At 35.0% G+C, this 23,018-nt stretch overlaps 1 protein-coding gene across 1 annotated transcript; it reads right to left on the bottom strand.

Moving 5' to 3' along the window:
* Nucleotides 1-269: 269 nt before the first annotated feature.
* Nucleotides 270-21,157, bottom strand: LOC132307738 (myosin-2-like). The gene is made up of 24 exons (XM_059805582.1): nucleotides 20,132-21,157; nucleotides 19,093-19,194; nucleotides 18,813-18,950; nucleotides 18,572-18,722; nucleotides 18,432-18,459; nucleotides 18,103-18,271; nucleotides 17,865-17,928; nucleotides 17,722-17,735; nucleotides 17,554-17,638; nucleotides 15,202-15,305; nucleotides 14,946-15,084; nucleotides 12,917-13,029; nucleotides 12,538-12,690; nucleotides 12,363-12,452; nucleotides 11,870-11,947; nucleotides 11,230-11,388; nucleotides 9,999-10,157; nucleotides 9,363-9,568; nucleotides 9,140-9,275; nucleotides 8,595-8,724; nucleotides 6,294-6,392; nucleotides 6,103-6,212; nucleotides 2,369-2,581; nucleotides 270-1,222 (listed from the first exon to the last, which is right to left on the bottom strand). The coding sequence occupies exons 1-24, from the start codon at nucleotides 20,573-20,575 to the stop codon at nucleotides 764-766; spliced, it is 3,543 nt and encodes a 1,180-aa protein (XP_059661565.1). The 5' UTR covers nucleotides 20,576-21,157; the 3' UTR covers nucleotides 270-763.
* Between the last annotated feature and the right edge of the window lie 1,861 nt (nucleotides 21,158-23,018).

The raw sequence follows: 23,018 nt of genomic DNA, 5'->3' as shown, positions 1-23,018 counted from the left end.
ATATGGGGTTGTTAATTTATCAGCTAATTAAAGGGGCAAATCTATTCATCACTCAGCCAAAAGATAAAAGCAATTTACACCTATGAATTATGACCATCCCAGAAAAGAAACTGGCTATATGGTAAACTCAACAGAGTAGATATTTTCCAGTAAATTTTGGTCCAAGTGGAGAAGTGGTTCAGTTCACCTTTTTATGATATGAAGAAATAATGTGGATAAACAATGTAAAGTGGTGTGGAGAGTATGGACTTTATCATTGAAGCTTCAAATTTGGAAGTGAAAAAACATATAATGCTCATTTTGCCAAAGAACGTCGAAATTTACAACATGTGTATAAACTATAGAATTACAAAATATAACCTATCATACACAAGGAGAGACGATACAAACATTTCTCTTCCAGATTCTCAGCACTAGCGACTAAAATACAACAGATTCACAATACATCGACAACAACATATTCACACAAACTATTCTGAGGAGAAAAGACCCAAGTGGAAGGAGTTTTAACAGTTCCAATCTGGCAATGAACAAGCTTGTCAATCCTTCCACCAAGTTAAAAAAATCGGTATTTATACAAATAAGACTCCTCTCCGTTCTCCACAAGTCTCATGCTACAGTATCATACGGGAGGTTTTTTACAGGGAACAAAACTGCTTCAGGAGATTGCAAGTTGCAGGATTTCGATAGCATTTTCTTTTTCCAGAAATTATTGTAGTTATCTTTCACTACACCCCTAAAGTAGATATTGAATAATCCAAAACTAGAATCCCCACCATTTACGGCGACTTTTTTCTGCTTCTGAATGCCCAGACTTGTGAAGTTTTGACCTTGTCTCCCGTAACCGAACTTTGTACTCTTTTTTCCACGTATTGAATTTTATTTTTAGATTCCGGAGTTCTTCATCAGGATTCGTGGAAGGTGATTGTCCTGATTTTACCTCAACAATGGCTTTGGCGTCGTCCTCAAAATTCTGTTTCTTCTGCTCAAACTCCTTTGTCAAACTATTGACAGCATTCACCCCACCATTAGTCTCTCGTCCTGCTCCAACATCGCTAGCCATGTTAGAGAATTTGAGGGGTGTGGTTCCACCAGGAGTTTGAACACCCATGGACACGGTATCCTCAGAATCATAGTAGGGTGATGGCGAACCATCTAGCCTTCGAGGTTGACATGTGGTGTTGTCAGCGACAAGACTCTTCGTGGCTGCATCCAGACTAGTCTGCATTGATATTACATTAGTTATCCCCAGTCATCCCAGGAGTTAAATTATCTGTAGTACAGCCATATATATGGCTAAAATTGGTATGAGACGACAAACAAAGAATCAAAATTTCTTTCCACCCATCAGTTCAGCAGCTTTTACCTAATAGAATTAATAAAAATATTGCATATTTATGTTGTTCTCTAATAGCTAATGACTCTCAATAAATGAAGAAAGACCTGTACCAGGACCCAACAGTAGAAACCAGCGGCAATATCAAGGTCAGGTACCGTTACTAGGTTAGTTGCATTAGTACGGGTGATTGATGATGTCTATTCATGAAACAGACTCTCAATTCTCTTTCGATGTTGGCATGATGCGGCTCTATTGCTAATGGACCATGTTAAAATGGGACGTATTGTGGAGAGCAAACAAAATCGATAGGATAACTTGTGTTACTTTGATACTGTTGTCCTAGGGAGGTCATTATAAGGTCTAGAGTGCCAGTAGATACAAACTTGTGCAACAGAGCAGGAGTATAGGAAAGTGGATGATAAAGGTTTGGATTTACTGTAGAGAAACCCAAAACCAGTGAGCTCTATAAAGTTTATGCAGCTTCAGTATTTCACAGGAGAGACATTTATAAAATGCTGCCTGACAGAAAAAAGTGTATCCAAGGTTTCAGGTACTTTAATCGTACATTCATGGTATCTAGATGAAGTAAATGTTCTACAGAAAGATGACAGATGGGCTTCTGATTGAAGTCTAGAGCAGATAAGAATTTTCCAAATTTCATAAAGTTGATGAAGATAACCCCCATTGCATGGATAATTTTGAAAGGTTCCCACAAGCTAAAAGTGAAACTCTAAATTTTGTTGGGTGAATTTTGGAACTCATACTTCCTTTCTTTGTGCAAATAATGCCAAAAGTTAGGTATCCCGTCTACCCCTCCCAGCACCATTGATTAATGGAGACCACACGAGTATAATAATCACATCAAATCTAATAAGCGAAATCTAAAAATGGACTATTACTATGGGACATATGGAAGTAATATATATAAATTAAAGTTAAAATCTACAGTGGACTATCAACATGCGATGGATGGCAGTAATATATATGGATAAATTCTTAGCCATATCTATACATGAACAGCCAACTCACTTGCAAAGATGCCATCTGCTTTTGCCACATCTCCTCCATCGATTTCATCTTTGCTTCATATTCTGACCACCTTGCTTCAACTTGTTGAAGTTGCTCCCGCAAAGCTGCATTTTCCTCTTCTTTTTGCCCCAGGGTTGCTTCAGCCTCCATAACCCGGTTTTGAAGCTCTGCAAAAACTGGAGGCTGAGCCTGAATATGCTCTTGAGACAAGTCCTGCTCAGCCAAGAAGAGGAATTTCATTTCTTTAAAAATGCTCAGAATCCAATATCCATAAGAAATTTGGAAAGGGGAGAGAGAGAGAGAGATGAAGATAAAATTCTTATTTTATTTTCAATTCAAAAATTTTCAAGTGTAATACACCTGAATAAAAACGGAAAGAATTAAGAACCCAAACTATAGACAAAGTATAGTTGTAAAAATGCCAAAGCGAGCTTAAGCAAACACCTTGTTAGCACTATACATGCAACTAGGAGACATTACATTTATTTTCTAGTGAAGAATTTGTACATGTCACTTATAACATAGATTGTAGGCGTTGCAATTAAGGGTGCAACTTGGGGGTGTTGGACGAGTTGAGGGACTAACCCAAGCCCAACCAATGCAACCTTCAAGCCAAGCTCCCCAACCCAAGTTCAATTTTTTTTACTCGGGTTAGAGAAATCGGGCACAGGTTAGGTTATTCCTATGCATTAAAAATATAATAATAATAATAATAATAATAAAATGAAAATTTCTCAAAAAGTATTTTAAAAAATCCAAATAATTAATTCTCCAAATAAGTAATATATAATAAATTAAGATTTGACGAAAAAGAAGTTGAAATAAAAATGTTGATCATAATTTTAAATATATTTAACTATATAAAAAGTAGAATTATTTGGGTTAGGCTTGGAAAACCTCAACCCAAGCCCAACTCCAACTAAGTTTACGTTGAGATTTTTCAACCCAAGCTCAACCCTAATTGTCAAAATGGTTGCCCAAGCCAATGAAAGATTGGGTTGGGTTTGGGTTGACCCGCCCAAGTTGCAACCGTAATTAGAATATATGATTTATCATTTTCTTTGGTAGGTAGACATCAACTATATATGCACTGTTTTGTTCAGACAAACAATATAAATGAACAGGTTTGTATAAGGTCCACTCCTTCCAACACCCTCAATTAATGGTAAAAAACACAGAGTTACAGCCTCTTTAATGCACTCCTACACAATTTTTGTTGTAGAGTTAAAATTTAATATATAAAATCCAAAAGAATCTAGATATAAGAGTAGAACTTACACACAAATTTCTCTTACTAAAAACTACAAAGACAAGAAGAAGGAAAAGGGATTACATCAAATGCATTTAATAGGATATCTACATGAAGAAACCCAGCCAAACAATGCAATTCAGAACAAACTGTGCACTCCAGATAAGCGATTTCACACAATCATAAAAAATTTAATACCAATACTCTTTTTATCTATAAATACTAGAGTTGTTAGTGAGTGATATATCTCATTCAAGCCTTTACACAATTCTCTCATTTTTCTTCTTTTTATATTTCTTCTTGGTATCAGAGCTAGGGTGGTCCGACTGCAATGAGGGCATTGCAAGTTCGGCACCACCCATTCGAGAATGGTCTAAGGAGACATTGTTGATTCTTTCATCTACATTTTTAATATATGTATGAAGAGGAATGGTCTGAAGAGACAATGTTGATTCTTCTATCTACATATTTTAAATGTGTATAAAGGGAAATGAGCTTAGGAGACATTGTTGATTGATTACGGTTTGGTTAGACATGGTTGGTTGTTTATGGTCTGAGGAGACATTTTTTATTTTGCACTCCTCAGCTTGCAAACATTCTTACAAAGGGCCTCAGCAAGATTGTGTTTGAGGATACATTGTCCAAGTTGGGCGTTTCAGATATCCACTCACCAACTAAAAGGGGAGTGTTAGCAGATATGATAGTCACGATTTATGGAATGACTTACCATATTAGGAGAGATTTGATAGTCACGAATCATGGCATATAATATGCCATAGAATATGATGTGATTTGATTTAGATTTGATTTAATTTCCTTTCTTGTGACCATATGCTCCTTTTATCTATAAATACTAGAGTTGTGAATGAGTGATATATCTCATTCAAGCCTTTACACAATTCTCTCATTTTTCTTCTTTTTATATTTCTTCTATAACAGAGGCCTATTTATAATCCATTGAGTAGGGCAGTGCTCATGCCAATGCGGGGGTCTAATTAAGTCATGCCATGTGTCACACTACCGTGGTCCAGTGAAATGCCACCGCATGCACTGGGGCTCTCTGATAGAATGTGGCAGGCGAGCAGCATTGCAGGTGTGATCATAAAGGTGGCAATGCATGCATACAGACAGTAGACAGTGCAGAGAGGGAAGGAGATCTCAAATACATTCCTATTGAGGGAACCACTTATGAAGCTGCAGCGTGACACATGAATTAATAACGTAAAGTGGTAAGGTCAGATACACAACAACGCAAAGCATCCATTGTAAACATACCCAAAGACATATATATATATATATATATATATATATATACATATATATATATATATATCTCAAGAGAGGAAGAATGTATTTGACATGCAACTAAGTCTGGAAAATTCAAAGAAACCCATGATTTAAAATTTAGAACTCTTTCCAAGAAAGTAATTAGCAAACATGGAAAAAGTCCTAAATTTTCACCACAGTTGCCACAAAGAGAACCCATCATTACAAACCTCTTCGTTTCATTATTTTCACCACGTTTTGGAGGAACCACTCCACATAATTATATTTTTTATAATAGCACTCATTATCGACAAGAAAAAGAAGGGGAAAGAGAATAAAATGTAACACTACTGAGACAGAAAATGAACTAAATACTTCAATGTTGTTCTCAGCAACTTATTTTATTTTTCACATTACCCATGTGATTTTCACATCCATGAAATAAAAGGATTCAGGTTACAAAATAGGAAAATAATAGGGTTATTGGGGAAAAAAAGCACCAAATAACTAATACATAAATCCAAATAAGGAATAATCAAGCACCTACAGCTCGCCCAAACCCCTGCTCCCAAAACCAAAAGAATTTAAAAATAAAAGTAAAAACCAACAGTTTCACTTCAATCAGTCCAATTCAATAATTGTAACTTCTGGGGGAAAAAATAATAAAAATAAAACAAAAATTTACTCTCTCCACTATTGATTAATTTTAAAAACTAAAATGCAAAGTTGCTATAAGCAACCAAAGGCCTTGTAGCCTAATGGTATCTCCTCTGCCTCCCAAAGTGGATGGTGAGGGTTCAAGCCCCCCGTAAGGGCAAATGGGTGTGTGAGTTTCTTGAAAATGTTCAAAAAAAAAAAAAAAATTGCTATAAGCTCGCAAGATGCTTCAAGACAAAAGAAAGACATTCTCTCAAACTAACTTAATATCTGATAACTGGCTCCACTGATTGACCTTTTCCATTTAAAAAAATATTGTAGTTCTTATGTTATTAATCCAAAACTTAATGTTCTAGTGAGGTAACAGAAATGGAAGTCACCACCATTAAATGATTATTGTAGAGGAATTTAAGGTATAATACACAAAGTGTTGTGGACCTGAAAAGAGGCTACTGCTTGGCTAAAATTGAAGAAATTTTAATTACTGACTGCAATAATTAGCAATAAGAAATGAAGTAAATATATATAGTAATTCTCAGTAATGAGCGCATAAAGATAGCACCTTCACTCCATAAATCTTCCTGCCTGGCTTCTGTTTTGTGTTATTCTGATGTAACTTTTTCAATTTCACCAGGTAACTAAAATGCTTTCGAGCCAACCACCCACGGATAACTGCAGAAAAGAAAATGCAAGGATAAGAACATTATATGCAATTAAATAGCCACCTTGTCCAACGAATAACATAAATTTTACCCGATTGTAAATGTACAACTGCCCCTTGCTCATCAATGGTTTCCTGTCTCAACTTTATCAAAGAATCATAGTTCCTTCTAGCATTTTCACCACGGAGAACTGCACCGGGGGGGGGGGGGCGGGAATCATCAAATAATAGAAAACATATATTATCATAAAAAAATAGAAGAAGAAGAAGAAGAAAGGAACATTTTTTAAGAGCCAGAGAAATAAATATCATTATAACACTCCAATCCACAAAGTAAAGTTCTATTTCGAGCTTCATACAACAATCATGAGGATAAATATTCAATAAGATCCTGAAGAACACTGTGTCCAGCCTAAAATGGAACATGTGCAGATGACAATACTGTTTGCTTCAACACGAGATTCACCAAGAAAATTTTCAGGTAGAATTCTGTTGTATGTAAAATAGTAAGTTTCTTTTATTTTCAGGCGTTTGGTATGACACTGTAACAAAAGGTCAGCTGAGACGTTTCATCAAACAGCTTGTGGGTACAAACCTCCCTCCCTCCTACATGTGACACCAAAGTGGTACATTATACCTTGTCGGTGGCATCAAGGTGGCAACCTACATGGCATTTTCATGTGTTTTGTGGCATGACCTGCATAGCTCTCTGGTCATGCTTGTAAAAAGACATGCCACACCTTCCACATAGATCAGAACAACAATTGATCTTATTGACCAAGTTCCACAATCTTGATACTGATAGGTGAGGTAAAGGGTATCGTATAAGGAATGGATACCATAACTTCATTTTGTCTATCTCTTCTCTTTTTAATATGTCAAGTATTGACTTTATATTAGTCTAATGAACACCACCATAGCAAATTTATTTCCAATTGGCTTAAGTGACTTGTAGATGATCATTCTCAGAACATGTCCCTTCACCAACTTATCTATTTATGAATTTTTGAAACCTATGGACTCCAACAGGATCTCATTGCACACCTCCCTGACCGTGTAACAACTTTCTACAGCAATTCCCAAATTTTGTATTATTTAATAACTTGCATGTTATCGTTTTATCTCTAAATCCTCTATCTTGTGAGTTCTCAAAACCAATGGCCTTCAATGAGAATGCGAGACCAGTTGCACACTTGTCCAACCGCGCAATCTCTTCTCTAAAGATGGCATAGAACTGCTTATTCATCATCTATGAGGGTCTAGTTGCAAACAAACCTTACCACTTTCTCCACAGGGACCTACGGTAATAATGGGACCCAACCATCTCTATAGATACTTACTATTATTTATGTGCTTTTTAGAAATAATGAAACAAGCCCTAGGGCGACTGTGGGCATCCCTTAAGTGGACCTTAAGAAATTCAAGAAAATGACAAATCTTTTAAAAATAAAAAAAAAAAAAACTTTTATTTATTAATCATTTATTCATATCATATTTTTATTTAATGACCATTAAATCAGACTAATTTATATCATGCCACAATCATATTTAGCGGATCATAATGTTCAACCTTATGAAATATTTAACAGATTTCATAAACATATGGTTGACTATTTAGATTAATTGCATTTAGTGCTGAATTTTGAATATTTATGATAATATATGTCTAAAGTTTTACACAACATAGTTTTTTTATCGTTGACATTTGTAAACACATTTAATTTGGTCAATGCATATGCATAGGAAAGGATTTATGAACACTAATTTTACTGATCCTCTTAGTTGATATATCAAAAATTCCACTTTTAGACAATTTTTTATTAGTTGTTTTGCATATCTTAAATTGTTCAATTAACACATTGATTTAATTGAATTCATATACAAATTGAGAAGACATATGTATGTTGATTTAGCTAATTGATTGAATAAATATGTTGGGAAAAAAAAAAGATTTTTTTTTTTTTTTAATTATGATTAGTTTGTATTGCATATTTTAATTATTTTTTATATACATTACTATCACACGCGTGCCTTACTTCGATCAGACTCACACCTTATATTGTGCCATGCACTTATGCTCCACAAGACCTTAGTGATCCTTGAGCCTTTAACAACAATCATCTTACTAATCATACTCATGGATTGTTTTCAAAATCAAGAAAGACCAAAAAAGGATTTATAAAAGAATGTTCTGGAAGAAAATATAATTGAAAGCATAGTTTTGCCCTTAGTTGATTTTTTTTATTTATTTAAAACACTTGTTGAAATAACATGTGCATTATAACAACTTAAACAAGCATTAATATACCAATGCACAAATTAATTAAAAAGAAGATACCGGCAAAGTCAATATTCTATATAAATATCAGAATTGAAGAATGCATATCACTTACATGATTGCAGTGTTAATACTGCTCTCTTGAGTTCATGGAAGTGAGAACGATCCCGATGACCACGAAAGTATTTCTGCACATTGAGTGTGCCTTGCAGAACTTGTTTTCTCATATTCTCCAGTGCCCGAATCTATTAACAACAAAATACAGCGGCAGTGAAACCAATCTAAGAGGAAGTTTTGCTTCAAGTGGAAAGAATTATGTTTTACTGCTCCAAAACACATCCTGTTAACTTGGAAAGCATCCAAGTTGTCAAGTAACCATATAGTCTTATAGAGATGGCTGGAATTGGTGAAATTACTTGGTCCACATTTGAGTTGGATTTCTCTTTCTAAATTTCCATTGTTTTTCAAAATAATTGTTAAGATTTTTCAAAAGTGATTCAAAACTCACAGAACAATGAGAACATGTCCATAAGTGGAAAAGATCTCACTGATGTGACTACTAATTATGATGTTGCCAGCACGCCAATGATCATCTAACTTACCTACATGGGAAAGTGCATATGATAACATTAAAGACCTGCGCGAGATAAATAAACTCACCTGCGCTGTTCGAATATATAATTTTGTATAACCAACTTGGTACATATCAGGGGGAACATCAAATCGCTGCAGAACGGCAACTGATATACTTAATGGATCCCGATAACCATTATTCTCCGAAAGTAGGAAACCATACCTAAAATTCATCAAAACATATTTGAAGAATTCCTCAGAATTCATGAGAGAAATCATTGAATAATTAAAGGAGGATTTCGTACTCCACCTGTTTGAAAATTCTTGATGTTTCATTCGAATAGGATACCCAGATCTAGAGATTCTGACAACCTCTAGAACTCCCCAACACCTGAGCTGCTCAAAGACAAGATCTTTCTCATACATGCCAGGAAGCTGCTTAGTAGTTGGTTTTATGCAATGAATGAAGTGGGGTTTGGAGTTCTCTAACTGCTGCATCAATTTGAACAATTGAGCCTGCAAGAATACAAGAAAATCTTATCAAATTAACTCATTTCAAATTTTGAATAACATAAATTCTGCAAACAGATTCTAAATTGCACCAAAACACGGTTTCTATTTATATGTTTAATTTACTATTTATTGTTAGATATTCGTGTCATTATGTTGACATAATGGACTTCGTCATGTAATAGAAAGCACATTTCAAAAAAAAAAATTTAATTAAAAGAGTCATGCACAAGCAAGAATATTTGAGGTAACCACATCAAGAAAAAGTAGCTCCGGATCTTAGACTATTTGCATATTCAAATACATTATACTTTCAAGAGCACTGTTGGTTCCAAAATTAATCTAAATTGCAATCATAAACTTGATAGTTTTCAGTGCCATACAATACATCTTCACATATATCCAGTTCAAAAAGAAAATACTAAAGCCTCTTTACCTTGAAATTTGTGCCAACACTTTGCTTCTGGAATTGGTTGTGAATATTGGAGACAAACAACTGAGGGAGTTGGCAATTGCACGATGACAGAAGTTGGATGGTATCTAAGTGCAGTGGATCTCTGTTCTTCTCCAAGAAGCCACCTGTGTCATACAAAACCTAAAAAGATGTGCACAAAGTTTTAGTAGAATTCAAATGCGTATTACGGATATTATGGCTTGAAAGATCAGAAATATTGTATTAATCAAGTAAACTCAGACACCTAAGTACTATGTTCGAAGCATCATGGTTGTCTGATATTGTAAGGATACTACCTCTATCAAGAAAAGAAAATTCATAAAAATGTGGAAACTGTCAAGGTCGATTAAAGGTATTGTGTTTGTCCTAACGTTTGTGGTTAATATATACATTATTACCTCAATTCAGGGATTATTAAATTACTTAAAGAACTTTTTGTCAACATTAGGAAATACTAATTTTGATTTAGAAGCAAGAAAGTCAAAACTTTGAAAGTCTTGCTTTGGTTAGAAGCTCAAATTTACTTCTTAAGAACGCAACAGAGGACATTGCTTTTCTTCCAAAACATAAAGATAAATTTTTGGAAGCTAAGAAGTATTTATTTTGTGCAACATGTTAATACCATCAGAGGTGGTGTAGCTCCAATATCAGCTTTATCACTATATATAGGTGTCTGAGTGCTTTGTCCATTCATCGGACATCTTCTTAGTATTTACATACCGATTCAGGAAGTCCACAATAAAATTGAAACATCATCACCCATATATTTCCAATATAAGGTTAACCTGGCCATCATTTCAAATTTCTAAAATTTTTAAACTTAATAAAAAATTTGTTGACCCTTATAAATCAATTAATATCTGAAACCATGGCTGGTATATGATAGAGGTGCTCTTGAAGTGAATAGGTCAATGTATAAGATTAAAGCATGGGTCAAGCAACCAAAGTACATTAGCTGTCCCAGATATGATTGAAGACAGGAATGCGGCCAAAGAAAAGGATCTATGCCCAAGAGTTCCATTACTGAATTTGAGATTTGTGCACAAGTTACTTGCATACATGTATTATTGCAAGATATACATAACGTCATAAAATTCTTAACAATATATTTCTTTCATCTTTATTATTCTGTATAGAGCACAACCCTAATAGATTCACGAGCATCGAGCTGTAAGTTTCTGATTAATTTAAGCTAAGCCATCTCACAACTGACCTCTCCGGCGTAATGACGAATTCTGAAAGCTCCACCTCTTTCACCTTTAAAGCAAGCGTTAGAGTTCAAGTACTGCTTCAGCTTATTGGCAAAGGTCATATCAGTGGCCTTGGGCAAATTTGATTCCTCATCCAATAAAGATATTAGCCCTATAGGGCTCTGCAAGATGCATTGCAGTAAAATTATGAGTATGAAGTCCTCCATACAATAAAGAGTGACTCTAAATAGAAAAGCATATAATTTGGTTTCATATAACAATAAAATATCCAAGGAAATGAGAACTTTTTTCAGACAAGGAAAGACAGGAGAATTTAATCCATCATTAGTGCTTCAACTGGAAAAAAAAAAAAAAAAAAAAAAAAATCATTTAGATTTTTTTTAAAGCTCAATATTATGAGAAGACTATAAAACAATTTTTCAACTTTTATCTTTAGATTTTTGCTTTAAAGCTCTATATTATAAGAAGATTATAAAACAATATGTACCAAGTAAAGTTCACCAAAACTGTAGAGAAGACTGATATGCTCTATATCGTCATAACACATGAAATAAAGTCCAGAGCACTACAAAATCAGCAAGGGGCTCTGAAGTAATCCCGAATATAAAATGAATGAGATTGAAGGACTAAAAACAGAAGTACCTTCTCAAATAGATTCAAGCACTCATAGTTGTCTTTAAAATCTACTTTTGTCCAATCAATTCCATCGTTTTCATACTCCTGAAATAAATAAATAATATATAAAAATTAAAAAGAAGAACAAGAACAAGAAACTGTGACATTAGTATTTCAATGTTCAGTTTGCTATAAGATCTTTGGAAAACAAGAAAGCTTTGGACAAGGAAACATGCATCTGGTAATGAAATTCATTATCATAGAGAGCTAAGAAGCACGCAATGTGCTTCGGTCTTCCTAATTTAAATGTATGAGCATGAAAAATAATGCAAAAAGTCCTAGAATTCGCACAAAGGGTGCTTCAACTGCAGTTCTCATCAAGTATAATGCATTCAGATAAATTCAGAAGTGCAGCATTTAAAAATACTCAATCAAAATATTTTTTACTAAAGAAAATTTTGAAAAAAAAGAGGGCAAAATATTCTTGTTGCATAGCTTCCAATAAAACTGAGATGCTCACCTCCTGTTCAAGTTTAAGTAGATGCCGATTGAAATGCTGTTGCAACCTCTCATTTGCATAGTTTATACAAACTTGTTCAAAGCTATTCTTCTGGAAATGAGTAGATGATATCGTCACAGGGGAGACATTGCATTGCATTGAAACATCACTGAACAAATAAACACAAACTATATACCTGAAATGATTCAAATCCATGGATATCCAGGATAAAAATGGACCTCCCAGCATGTTGTTTGTCAATTTCAAGCGATTTATTGATTTTTTCAACAAGCCAGTCAAACAAGCTTGCATAGATGAATCTTGCTATAGAATCTCGTCTATCAATCATCTAAAAATAAAGAGAAACAATAGAATTCCATGTTACAAGTATGTCACTGAGTAGGTATAAATGTAAGTATGCATATGCACATTTATGTTTATATGTGTACATATTCATGCACATGCATACGTAATGATACAGCATGCCGCTGTGTGTGTGCATGTGTGTGCGTGTGTGTGTGAGTGTGTGTGTGAGAGAGAGAGAGGGAGTGTTAATATATAGGCACTTCACAGACCTGCTGCAATGTTATGGCAACAGTATCCTCCCCAGCTTGTATTTTATGGATAGATAATGCTAACATGAGGTTGTTCACACTGCAACCCATCAAGCTAGCAGCAGTGGTAACAGCTGCCAAAAAGAAAAAGACATAAATAAAGGGGGAAGGTAGAGATAGCACCTCAATATAAACATCACTAGATGTCTCCTTTTCTTTGTTTTTCAATTTCGGAAGATTAATCTATACATAAACTCAAAAGCACACATGAACACAGACTAAAAAAGGATTTAAAGGAGTTTCTACATAAAATGAAATAACAATCAAAATAAACAATCTTAGTTGGGATAGAATTCTTGACCTGGCTGATACATAACTTGCAACTAAAATATTGCCACAAAAATGACGTACGCGCACACAAACAAAAAAAAAAATATAGTAAATGCCACCTTAAATATTCACTTCCTATTTTATTGTCTCCAATTGTGGATTCCTTTTCACAATACCATCAAGAAAATATGGAAAAGCATTTTCAGAATCCCACTCCCCAATGGATAGTTTGCAGGATTTCATGATTTTGCACTGAAACAAAGTGAGGCCCTTATTAGAGAGCATATCTTCAAGTTTGAAATAGCCTGGATGGAAGGAATTCATGTGCAGCTGGCTATCGTATACTTGGGCATGGATAAACAATTATCTAATGAATTTACACATTTTGAAGCTAAAGACGCTATTGAAAATAAGAAGAAGAAGAAGAATGAAGTTCTATCCAAATTTCAGAGAAATGAATAAAAACATTACTTCATTAGTGTCATTGGAACTGCCAAATAATGTATGCTGGGTTTTACGGAATGACTGACCAAGTCAGTTGGCAGCACGCATAAGAACCAAGGCATCGCTGATAACAGATGACAGTGCTTACAAGGTGACAGATAGAACACGACACCAAAACTGGGCTCAAAGAGTATCTAAAAGGGGTACTACTTCAGTTATGATCTTGAATCTAAACCAACACAAATTACTTGGTAATCAGTCTCCTTATATTAATTGGCAAGAGGTCAACATGAAGTAGAACGGGTTTGGGTAACACAAACTTCTTAAGGTTGCATTTAGTTGGGTAGTATGATGTACAAGTGTACAACAGAGCATACAGCAGACTCAACCCTACTACTAAGATAAGTGCTTTACAAACTGATCTTCTCTATAGATACTCTCAATAATAGGACAATTGCTTGAGTAGACTTGGCCCTACTACTAAGATAAGTGTTTTACAAACTGATCTTCTCTATAGATACTCTCAATAATAGGACAATTGCTTGAGCTAGTATGTCAGTTGGGATGTACAACAAAGTATACCTCAACTGAGTAAATAGTCACTTTCGCAATATGGCCATATTAAGTTAACAATTTAACATCACGCACATTAACATTATGTTGCTGTCATGGTTTTAACTTTTAAGCCTCAAGAAAAAGACCAAAGAGATGCCTCTGTATGTAACAGTTTAACATGGTTTAATTAATGGTTTTGCTATATTTTTTCTTTTACCATATTGATACTAATTTCTAACCAAATTTGAAGTTCTAGAATAAGTTCAGAGAGATGCCTCCATATACTTATCAGTTAATCCTAGTCTAATTCATGGTATTTACGCATTCAAGTTCTTTTTCCAATCGTGGATACCATTTTCTATACCAGATTCAAAGTTGCAGGGCCTAGAAGAACTTATGATAACTGAAAACACTTGAAACTATTTCATTGCCCGCTAAAAAAGCACATGATGATTAGTACATTGTAGTCAACATATTTAGCCCACTCCTTCAATGTATACATGTCCAACAGAGTATACCTATTCACAGCCATCAATCGTTTGTTTCTAAAGTAGAGAGATACAAATCAGTGCTCTCACACAATAACCATTTATGAAACTCCAAGATTATAGAAGCTAGTAATATAAACTCAAAGTTATGTTGAGATTGCATAGAAATAGCATTAGGTGCAGGACAACCATCAGAAAGTAACATTATACAAAACCAAGCATACAGATCTTACCTTCATCAGCCACAACCTCTACAAGATTCTCATTGACAATAACTTGAAACGTTATGTTTCCCAGCCATAACACTGCAGCAAGCATTTCAAAGGCTTGCTCTTGATCTTCTTTACGAATTTCCAAAGTATTTAAAGCTTCCTGATGGGAGGGAAACCAAAGAAATTTTAACATGTATATCGCAGGAGGCATAGATGAACTGAAAGAAGGTATGTCATTCCATGAGTGGTGGTAATATAATCTAAGCTAAGAAGTTACCATGAGCATATGAAACTTCGAGGCATCATCAACATCATTAATTGCCAAGCAGTCACTCTGACTGAGATAATTGTATTCAATTGCCATTTTTAGGTTCAGTCTATCTGTAAAAGTGAAAAAAAGAAAAGGAAAAAATAGAAAATAAAAGAAGTGGACTAGTCAAACTCCATCATGATGTGTTCAATAAAAAAGAAAGTAAACATGTCAATTACATGAAGTCAATAAGAATCCGTACGCTGTACTCAGTTGCCTTTAGCTAAATATACCACACCAAGGGGAATTTTTCAGTTTTTCTGTTATAGCATTCCGGTGTGGTGTTTTAAATCCACAGTTATGATGTATCCATATATGCAGCATGGTTGTGATCCAGCTATTATGGTGCAATTTTGTAATTCTTTATTATTCACAATTTTGTGATTGTGATGTATGTCACGGTCCGTAATGGTCCATTTAACTATGATGTGATCAATGATATCGCATTCTAATCATCATATCATATTGTGAAAGCTCAAGCATTGTGACTGTTGTGGCTATGATGTTCCCAATAATGTGCTGTGTTGTTGTCATATTGGGATATTTGGTTTCTCGTAGATTGGAGAAATGTTAGAGGCCAGTCAAGGTGTTGTCTAAATCACTTACATTGTGCCTCACATTCCTTATTAAAGGATGCATGCACAGAGCACCTTGGATTTCATCTTGACTGGTTAATCCAGGGAAGGACACGTGGATCTCCAACAGCCTTTGAAGGACTCCCTAACTAACCATCACATGTCAAGCCTTCTATAAAAAATTTACGCTTTAAGTTCACAGGGAAATAAAAAAAAGGAAGTTATTTAAAAGTCTTGTGTTACCTAGGTTCTCCTATTCCCCTTAACGTACCCGTGTGACTGTCGACACAACATGGGTCTAGGTATGGGATATATGTCAGACACGTGACAACTGGATCTAGGGTTGCAAATGAATCTAGCTATTTATAAATAGTCCGGGATCAGCTTGAGCTCATCATTAAGTAAAGGAACCAAACTCAAGCTCAATTTTTTTAGCTCATTTAGTAAATGAACCAATTCAAACATTGTTAGGCTCGGGTCATATGTCTTCGTGAACGTAGGCTCACGAACACATTCATAAACATAGACTTGCATAGGCTTATAAAAAACATTACTTATTTTTTTTTTTTATAAGTATAAAAAAATATAAAAAATAAAAACATTACTTATGAACAAACGCTCGTGAATATTATCTTGTATAAGCTCGTATACGTTCATGAATGAGCCAAAGCTATGTTGAGCATGAGCTCAAACTGACCCCGAATGCGAATATGATAATGAGATTGAGATTTTTTATTAAATGAGCCGAGTCCAGCCTGAACTTTTCAAAAAAATGACAAGCCAAGCTTGAGCTCAACTTTTCGAGCTCATCACAATCCGAGCAAGTCCGAGCCGAACCCAGAAATGACGAGCTAAGCCCGAAAACACTGAAACTCTCAATTCATTTGCAGCCCTACCTGGAACCTCTAATCTTGACAATGGAAGAAGAAGAAAAGCTCAAATGTCCTAGCAAAGAAGGGTTACCTACTTCTGAGGTAGATGGAATCCCTCATTTTTCATTATTTAATTTTGATTATTATTAAGTACATTTTTAGATTTTAACTTTTATGTACCATATTATTTTTTAAGCGTGCAAGACGTGTCCAAGTACCCATATCTAGGTTTCAGATGCATTTCAAGCAAAATCCACATATCCTAATATTTGGGATTCAGGGAGATCTGACATTTAGACACATACCCGTATCCAATATATGTACCCGAGTTCAAGTAACATCTTTTTATACTTCTTATATATCCTTTTCCTTCTCAGTTCTTTACCCTCACTTTCTCCCATCCCTGAATTTTTCTCATGCATCAGGCTATGAATCACCTCAGGGTATAATCACTCAGCTGGCACGTGAATTCTGACAGTTTCAAACTTGACCATAAAAGATATACAGACTATATCGAAGAAGTTTTTTGGTGTATTAGTGAGATGTGTTACGAAAAGACGAGGAGAAGATTATGAGAGAGATGCACGGAGGTGATTGTGGGGAAGCCAAGAGTCAAGGAAGACTGGAAGGGGATAAATGTGAAGTTATTCTGGAGGGTTAGCTACATGACATAACACAACTTTTTATACTTTGAACTACATGTAGCAAACATCGATCATTATGTTACAAACAATTTTTAGATATCGGGGTGATGACAATGACACCTAAAATTAGTATCATAATTTTAACACCCAGTTCAATTTCTTTATAGATAATTAAAAATAAATACATGCACCAGACTTCCAAATGCAATAATAGCGAATGCAAACAACCTTTGAGAACAGTAGGAGCACCAGCACAAAGTTGATAAAAAATATGGTATGACCTCTCCCCGCGGGCCAAGTGAACCACTCTTGACTGCTCATAGAAGGCACAATATTTTGTTAGACAGGGATGTGTTAATTTGAAAAAGGCACGAGTTTGAAAGGGAAAGTACTTACCTTTTCAAGCATAGCTATCCACAATTAATGCACGAATTGATGTTTGACAACATACAAATTTAAGAAATGAATCAAGTCAGTGAATAAACATGAAATGGTAAACATAAATAATATTTGTACCTTCTCGAAGTAAACATACTTACAGGTCTGGATTTTAGCACTACATATATTCCCTGCTGCACTGAAATGAATTTCAGTTAATTTACCCTGCAACACATTAAGAGAATACTTGACTTAAACTGAATATTTTTTGAATTATCTGAATTACGTATAGATTATCAAACCAGGTGGTAATAACCATCAAGAATGTTTAAGTTGCAACTCAAAAAGAATCTATGATTGATTGTGTGCAAAAAGAAAAAGAAGAGAGAGGAAACTCACAAATCGGCTAGAGTTTTTATTCCTGGATGTTTTTGCATTCCCAAATGCTTCTAGTATAAAGTTTGTCTGAAGGATTTTGTGCTCTATCCCACCACTGCCACCACCAACTTCAGCCAAGTACTGCATTGCAATTTTAGCTGTCTCTGTTTTACCAGCTCCACTTTCCCCACTATAAGATAAGATAAAATGGACATTTTTTTTTTTTTTTGTAATTTCATTTATATGAAAAGTAAGCCTAAAGACCGAATGTAGGAGAATGCCGTGAAAGAAACATCAGTAAAGCCACAGCTCTCACTTCATGGAACTAAAACAAAGACATTTCTACCAACCTTATAATGATGGATTGATTCACTTTGTCTGCAAGAGCAACAATGAAAGCAAAATAAATGTAAATGAATGCTTTAACAATATAGTATTCATAATAACATATAATAGTTTTCCAAATTCTTCGAACTATGGTTTAATTCACCTCTCATCATTTTATTATAGGCAGTATCTGCTACTGCATAAACATGAGGGCTGTCAAAAAGCTTCTGCCTGTAAGCTGTGACAAAGTCATTTCCATAAAGTTGGACATCTTTGAAGGGATTGATTGCTATTAAAACAGGCCCTGCTTTACTCTAGAAGAAGCAAACGCAATCAGCGGTCAACGCAGTGGTAAAGGTAAAACCACTTTTACTGGGAAAAACAAGATGTTATATCACACTTACATAAATTTTATCATGAGAATATCTGTACTGAAGGTTGTGAATAACTGATGGCTCATTCAAATAGCTCAGCTGTATAAGATTATCCACACCCTCAAGAATATTTGGATTTGCAGGAAAGAGTGTAGACACTTCCACAACCTGTAGTAATAAGATGGTGGGTGCATGGATATCCCATTTTATTTAAGTGCTTTAGAGAAAGAAAGGACAGAAAAACCAAAAAAAAAAAAACAAAACAAAACAAAGAAAGTTTTAAGAACATAACCAGAACTTATGAACTCACTCTTCCATCTGAGATCAAAACAGAAGCTTTCTCCCCTGAAGTTGATTGTATAAGTCCTGATTCCCACTGCCCATCTGGGAGCATGCACCATACACTAAGTTTCTGAAACGAAGTACTTCGGTGTAAGTATTTCTTGACCAAATGAAAAAAATTATGAGGACATAAGAACTCTCAGAAGATGCAGCATTACACACAGAGATCAGCTGTGACAATTGTAATTGAAAACTTATAAAAATAAAAGGAAAAGTGCACCAATGCTAAAAGTACAAAGAGATCATGCAGGTAACTGCCTACAATATGAACATCTATTATACCACCAACTAAACACTTGAGCGCGCGCGCGCACGCACAAATGTCTGGCACAAGGCCAAAGGGTGAGATGCAAACAGAGTTGGAGACAGGTGCCGATACCTGACACAGACACGATGTCTCAACAGCCAAAAAAGGAAAAGGTCATAACATACATCTATTCTAGTTACCAAGCACATAAACCATTCTGAAAGCTTACTGACAAGAGAATAACAGGCATATTATCCTAATCTTTTGCCACATTAATGAAGAACTCAAATAAATAAATATGCTGAGATCACATATAAATTGCAGCCAAAAAAACAGTTAAGAAGCAACAACCTCAGAGGATGAATTGAAAGTCTGGTCATTTTACAGAATTTTAACAAAAAACAATGTACACACAGACCTAAAATGCAGAACCAGAACTACGTAAGGACTTGATATGGACTCTACACTATGCAAGTATTAGCACCTAGATACTTCATAACACATCCAACCGTGTCTTCCAATCTTGTTCGAATGATTACTTGTGGACTCGATATATAGTTGTCACATTAATTTATACTCAAAGACAGTAGTTGAACCCTCCATATTCATCATGGTCCGGTCCAACATAGAAAGTCTAAGATTCGTTCAGATTGCAAGAAATTAATCTAAGACCAGAAGGGGCTAAATAGGATTAAAAACTGACCACCCTTCTGGAAAAAAGAATGGTAATGGAACAACAAATAGTTAACGGTATTTTCACCTTCTCAACAAAGTAACCAATGATGTCATCCCACTCAGATTCCTCAACCCTTGAAGGCTCAGCTGGGAGGTTCAACCCATCTGTTTCCTCTAACCTGTTTTCAATTTTATTGGGTTTGGAGGAAGCCGCCGAATCATAAGGCGATTCCCCGAGCAGCACTTCCTTTGCCTTCTTGCTCCCAAAACTCCCTCTGAATGCTTTAACATCTGGTTGCTTTTTGCCAACAACGGAATTGGAAGAGTGGTTTGTCGCTGCCGTTGCCGCAGGAACATGATCCAACTTCTTTGGCAATTGGGTCCTGGCAGAGGGACGGCGAGCCTTGGAAGTTGGCCGAGCAGGCAATGCCGGCGGCAAGTCCTTGGGCCTCTCGTTCTCGTCCCTCTGCCGGAGAGATTCAAGCATTTCCTCCAGCGAACTACGAGACATAGACGAAGAATGCGCCATTTCCAATGACTCCCCGATTTCAAATTCACAAGCACGGACTAATTACATAACCTGTAGTATTCTCATCAACAGTTTCATTCTTCAAATTCCAACAATGTCAAGAGGCGGCCAACATTGCTAGCTAAAGAAAATCGAATTCAAAACCCTAATTCAGATCAGAGATTGAAATAACACGGACCACATGGTTGTTTTGCGAGCTCGAAATTACGGTTCATGTTTCTTGATTCTTCTAATTGGGAGGTTGAAATTGAATTCACCGAAGAACAACTTCTCTATAACCCAAATGATAAAAACCTAGTTTTTGAAAAGATTGAATGTGATGAAGAGTAAGGAAGGGGTCAATAACATGAACAAGAACCCTTGTGCAAAAGCTAAAAATGCAACCAGAGAATTTTGGAAAGCAGTCGGCGAAGAGAGGAGACGTTTTCCTTTGTTTAAGACTCCGAAACTGCTTTCGCAAAATTGAGGATGCACGTCGCTTTTTCGTCACCCTCACTCAGAACGCAGAGTAACAAAATTATAAGACACAGAGGAGAGAGAGAGATTAGTGGCAGAAATAGAAATGGTTAAAACCAAATTTTAAAAAGTGGAGTTTTGGTTGTCTTGTCTTAGAGAGACCTCATCTGTTTTTCAAAAAAGAATAATATTAAATAAGTAGTAGTATTAAAATGACGCATCCCTTTTTCAAAAACAAAAATATATATATTAAATGCTAATACGACTCTAATATGTATAATGGGGATATTGTTGGAAGCTTTGGATATTATAAAATGTACTGAACTAATATAATATATATGGAAAACGACGTATAGGGACCTGAATGGATCTGATTAAACAGATACCAGCACCTGTGAGTTGGAAGTGGATAAATGTGGGGGGAAATTTTTTTGAATCGGGTCCCATATTTGGATCAAATTACGGATCCAATACTTTCCATGATACATAATGGGGGTGACAATACTTGACATAGATTATAAATCTCTAACACGGCTCCAACAAAACATGAACGTGTCATGATTGTAATTGTGTCAATTCAAGCTGATATCATAGTTAAATGTGTCATATTTGTGCTTAATCTGTAAACTCATTTAACTAAACTTAATTAAATGTGTTTTAATTATTTTGTTTAATTAAACGTGTCAAATAATTGTGTCGTGTACGTGTCATAAATGACTTAAAACCGTCTTATAGTATTGTTTCATGTTGTGTTAAATCTAATTGCATCTATTAAATGGGTTATAGACATCGTGTTTGTGTTATTTGTGTAATAATAGTATTATATTTGTGTCTATGTCGTGTTGCAACCCGCTAACACAAATTGTTACTTTTCATATATATTTTTTCCACCAAAGTCCTACTCAAATCGGGTCATGGAGCGAAGATAATTTTACTACATTGCAGTTTGAACGTTTACTTTCGAAACGAAAAATCGTCTCAAACGTATAAGAGATAACATTGGATACATTAAACTCGAGAATTTATTACATAGTTCTAGGACCAATGGTCCTTGGCCACTTACATGGTGACACATGCAAATGCATCAGTTTTGTGGTGACTTTATTCCGCTTTTAGCTTATGTGTCATCATGTAATTGATCAGGACCAATAGTCCCGGGATCATACAATAATTTCTCCATTAAACTATAAAAAATTATTACATTGTCCTAAGATCAATGATCTTTGCCCAATCCTTATGTGACACGTCAATAAATATGTCAACATATATCACATGGATTAGTTGATTTGAGATTGAAATGATTTAACAAACAAGGACTATGAATTAATTGATTTGAAAAACATGTATTATATTAATATGGTAGTATGCTAACGGTAAGGAGAAGGCATCTGAGGAGGAGTAGGAGGCAAGTAGTTTTCAAAAAAAAGAAAATCCACTTTAAACAACCCTTTTCATATTATAGTAACCAGACTATGTCAAAACAAAAATTGTACAAGGTTTGGTGGTTAAATAATTTCCATGTTGATTAATAAAGTGGAATGTTCATAATAATGGAGGAGACCTGACATCCCACTAATTAAGGGAAAAAGTATGGATTGGTCAAGCCAACCAAAAAAAAAAAGTTATAATATATATATATATATATATATATTTGCAACCAATCAAAACCGACAAGAGTCACCTAATCCCAATTTGGTGTTGGAAGTTCAAAGTTGGAACTTTATATTTGTTTTTGCCCTTTTTGTTGCAAGCTATTTGTATTGCCACACACTGCGTCCCACTTCCTCCCACAATATGATATGGTTCCTCTTTTTTTTTTACCCTTTTTTTTTTTTATGTTTATTTATAAAATATACTTGCACGTTATAATGGTTATATCTCTCGTTACCTAAACAAAATAATAAATAAATAAAATAAATTAATGTCACGGAAGCTTCAAGTCTTTTAACTCCCTTTATCACAATTTTACTTATGAAAAAACTCCAAC

Source organism: Cornus florida, unplaced genomic scaffold (genome assembly GCF_030987335.1).
Source record: "Cornus florida cultivar Cherokee Brave unplaced genomic scaffold, ASM3098733v1 CherokeeBrave_3.0.0_Hap2_Chr05, whole genome shotgun sequence".
Classification (NCBI taxonomy): Eukaryota; Viridiplantae; Streptophyta; class Magnoliopsida; order Cornales; family Cornaceae; genus Cornus; species Cornus florida.
The sequence above is the reverse complement of the archived record's forward strand: the minus strand, read 5'-3'. Positions and strand labels throughout refer to the sequence as shown.

Coding starts and splice junctions, on each gene's coding strand:
- LOC132307738 (XM_059805582.1), bottom strand. CDS start 20,575: ATGGCGCATTCTTCGTCTATGTCTCGTAGTTCGCTGGAGGAAATGCTT. Junction 17,929..18,102: donor ATAAAAACTCTAGCCGATTT/GTGAGTTTCCTC, acceptor AATGTGTTGCAG/GGTAAATTAACTGAAATTCA. Junction 6,213..6,293: donor AGTTGTACATTTACAATCGG/GTAAAATTTATG, acceptor TCTTTTCTGCAG/TTATCCGTGGGTGGTTGGCT.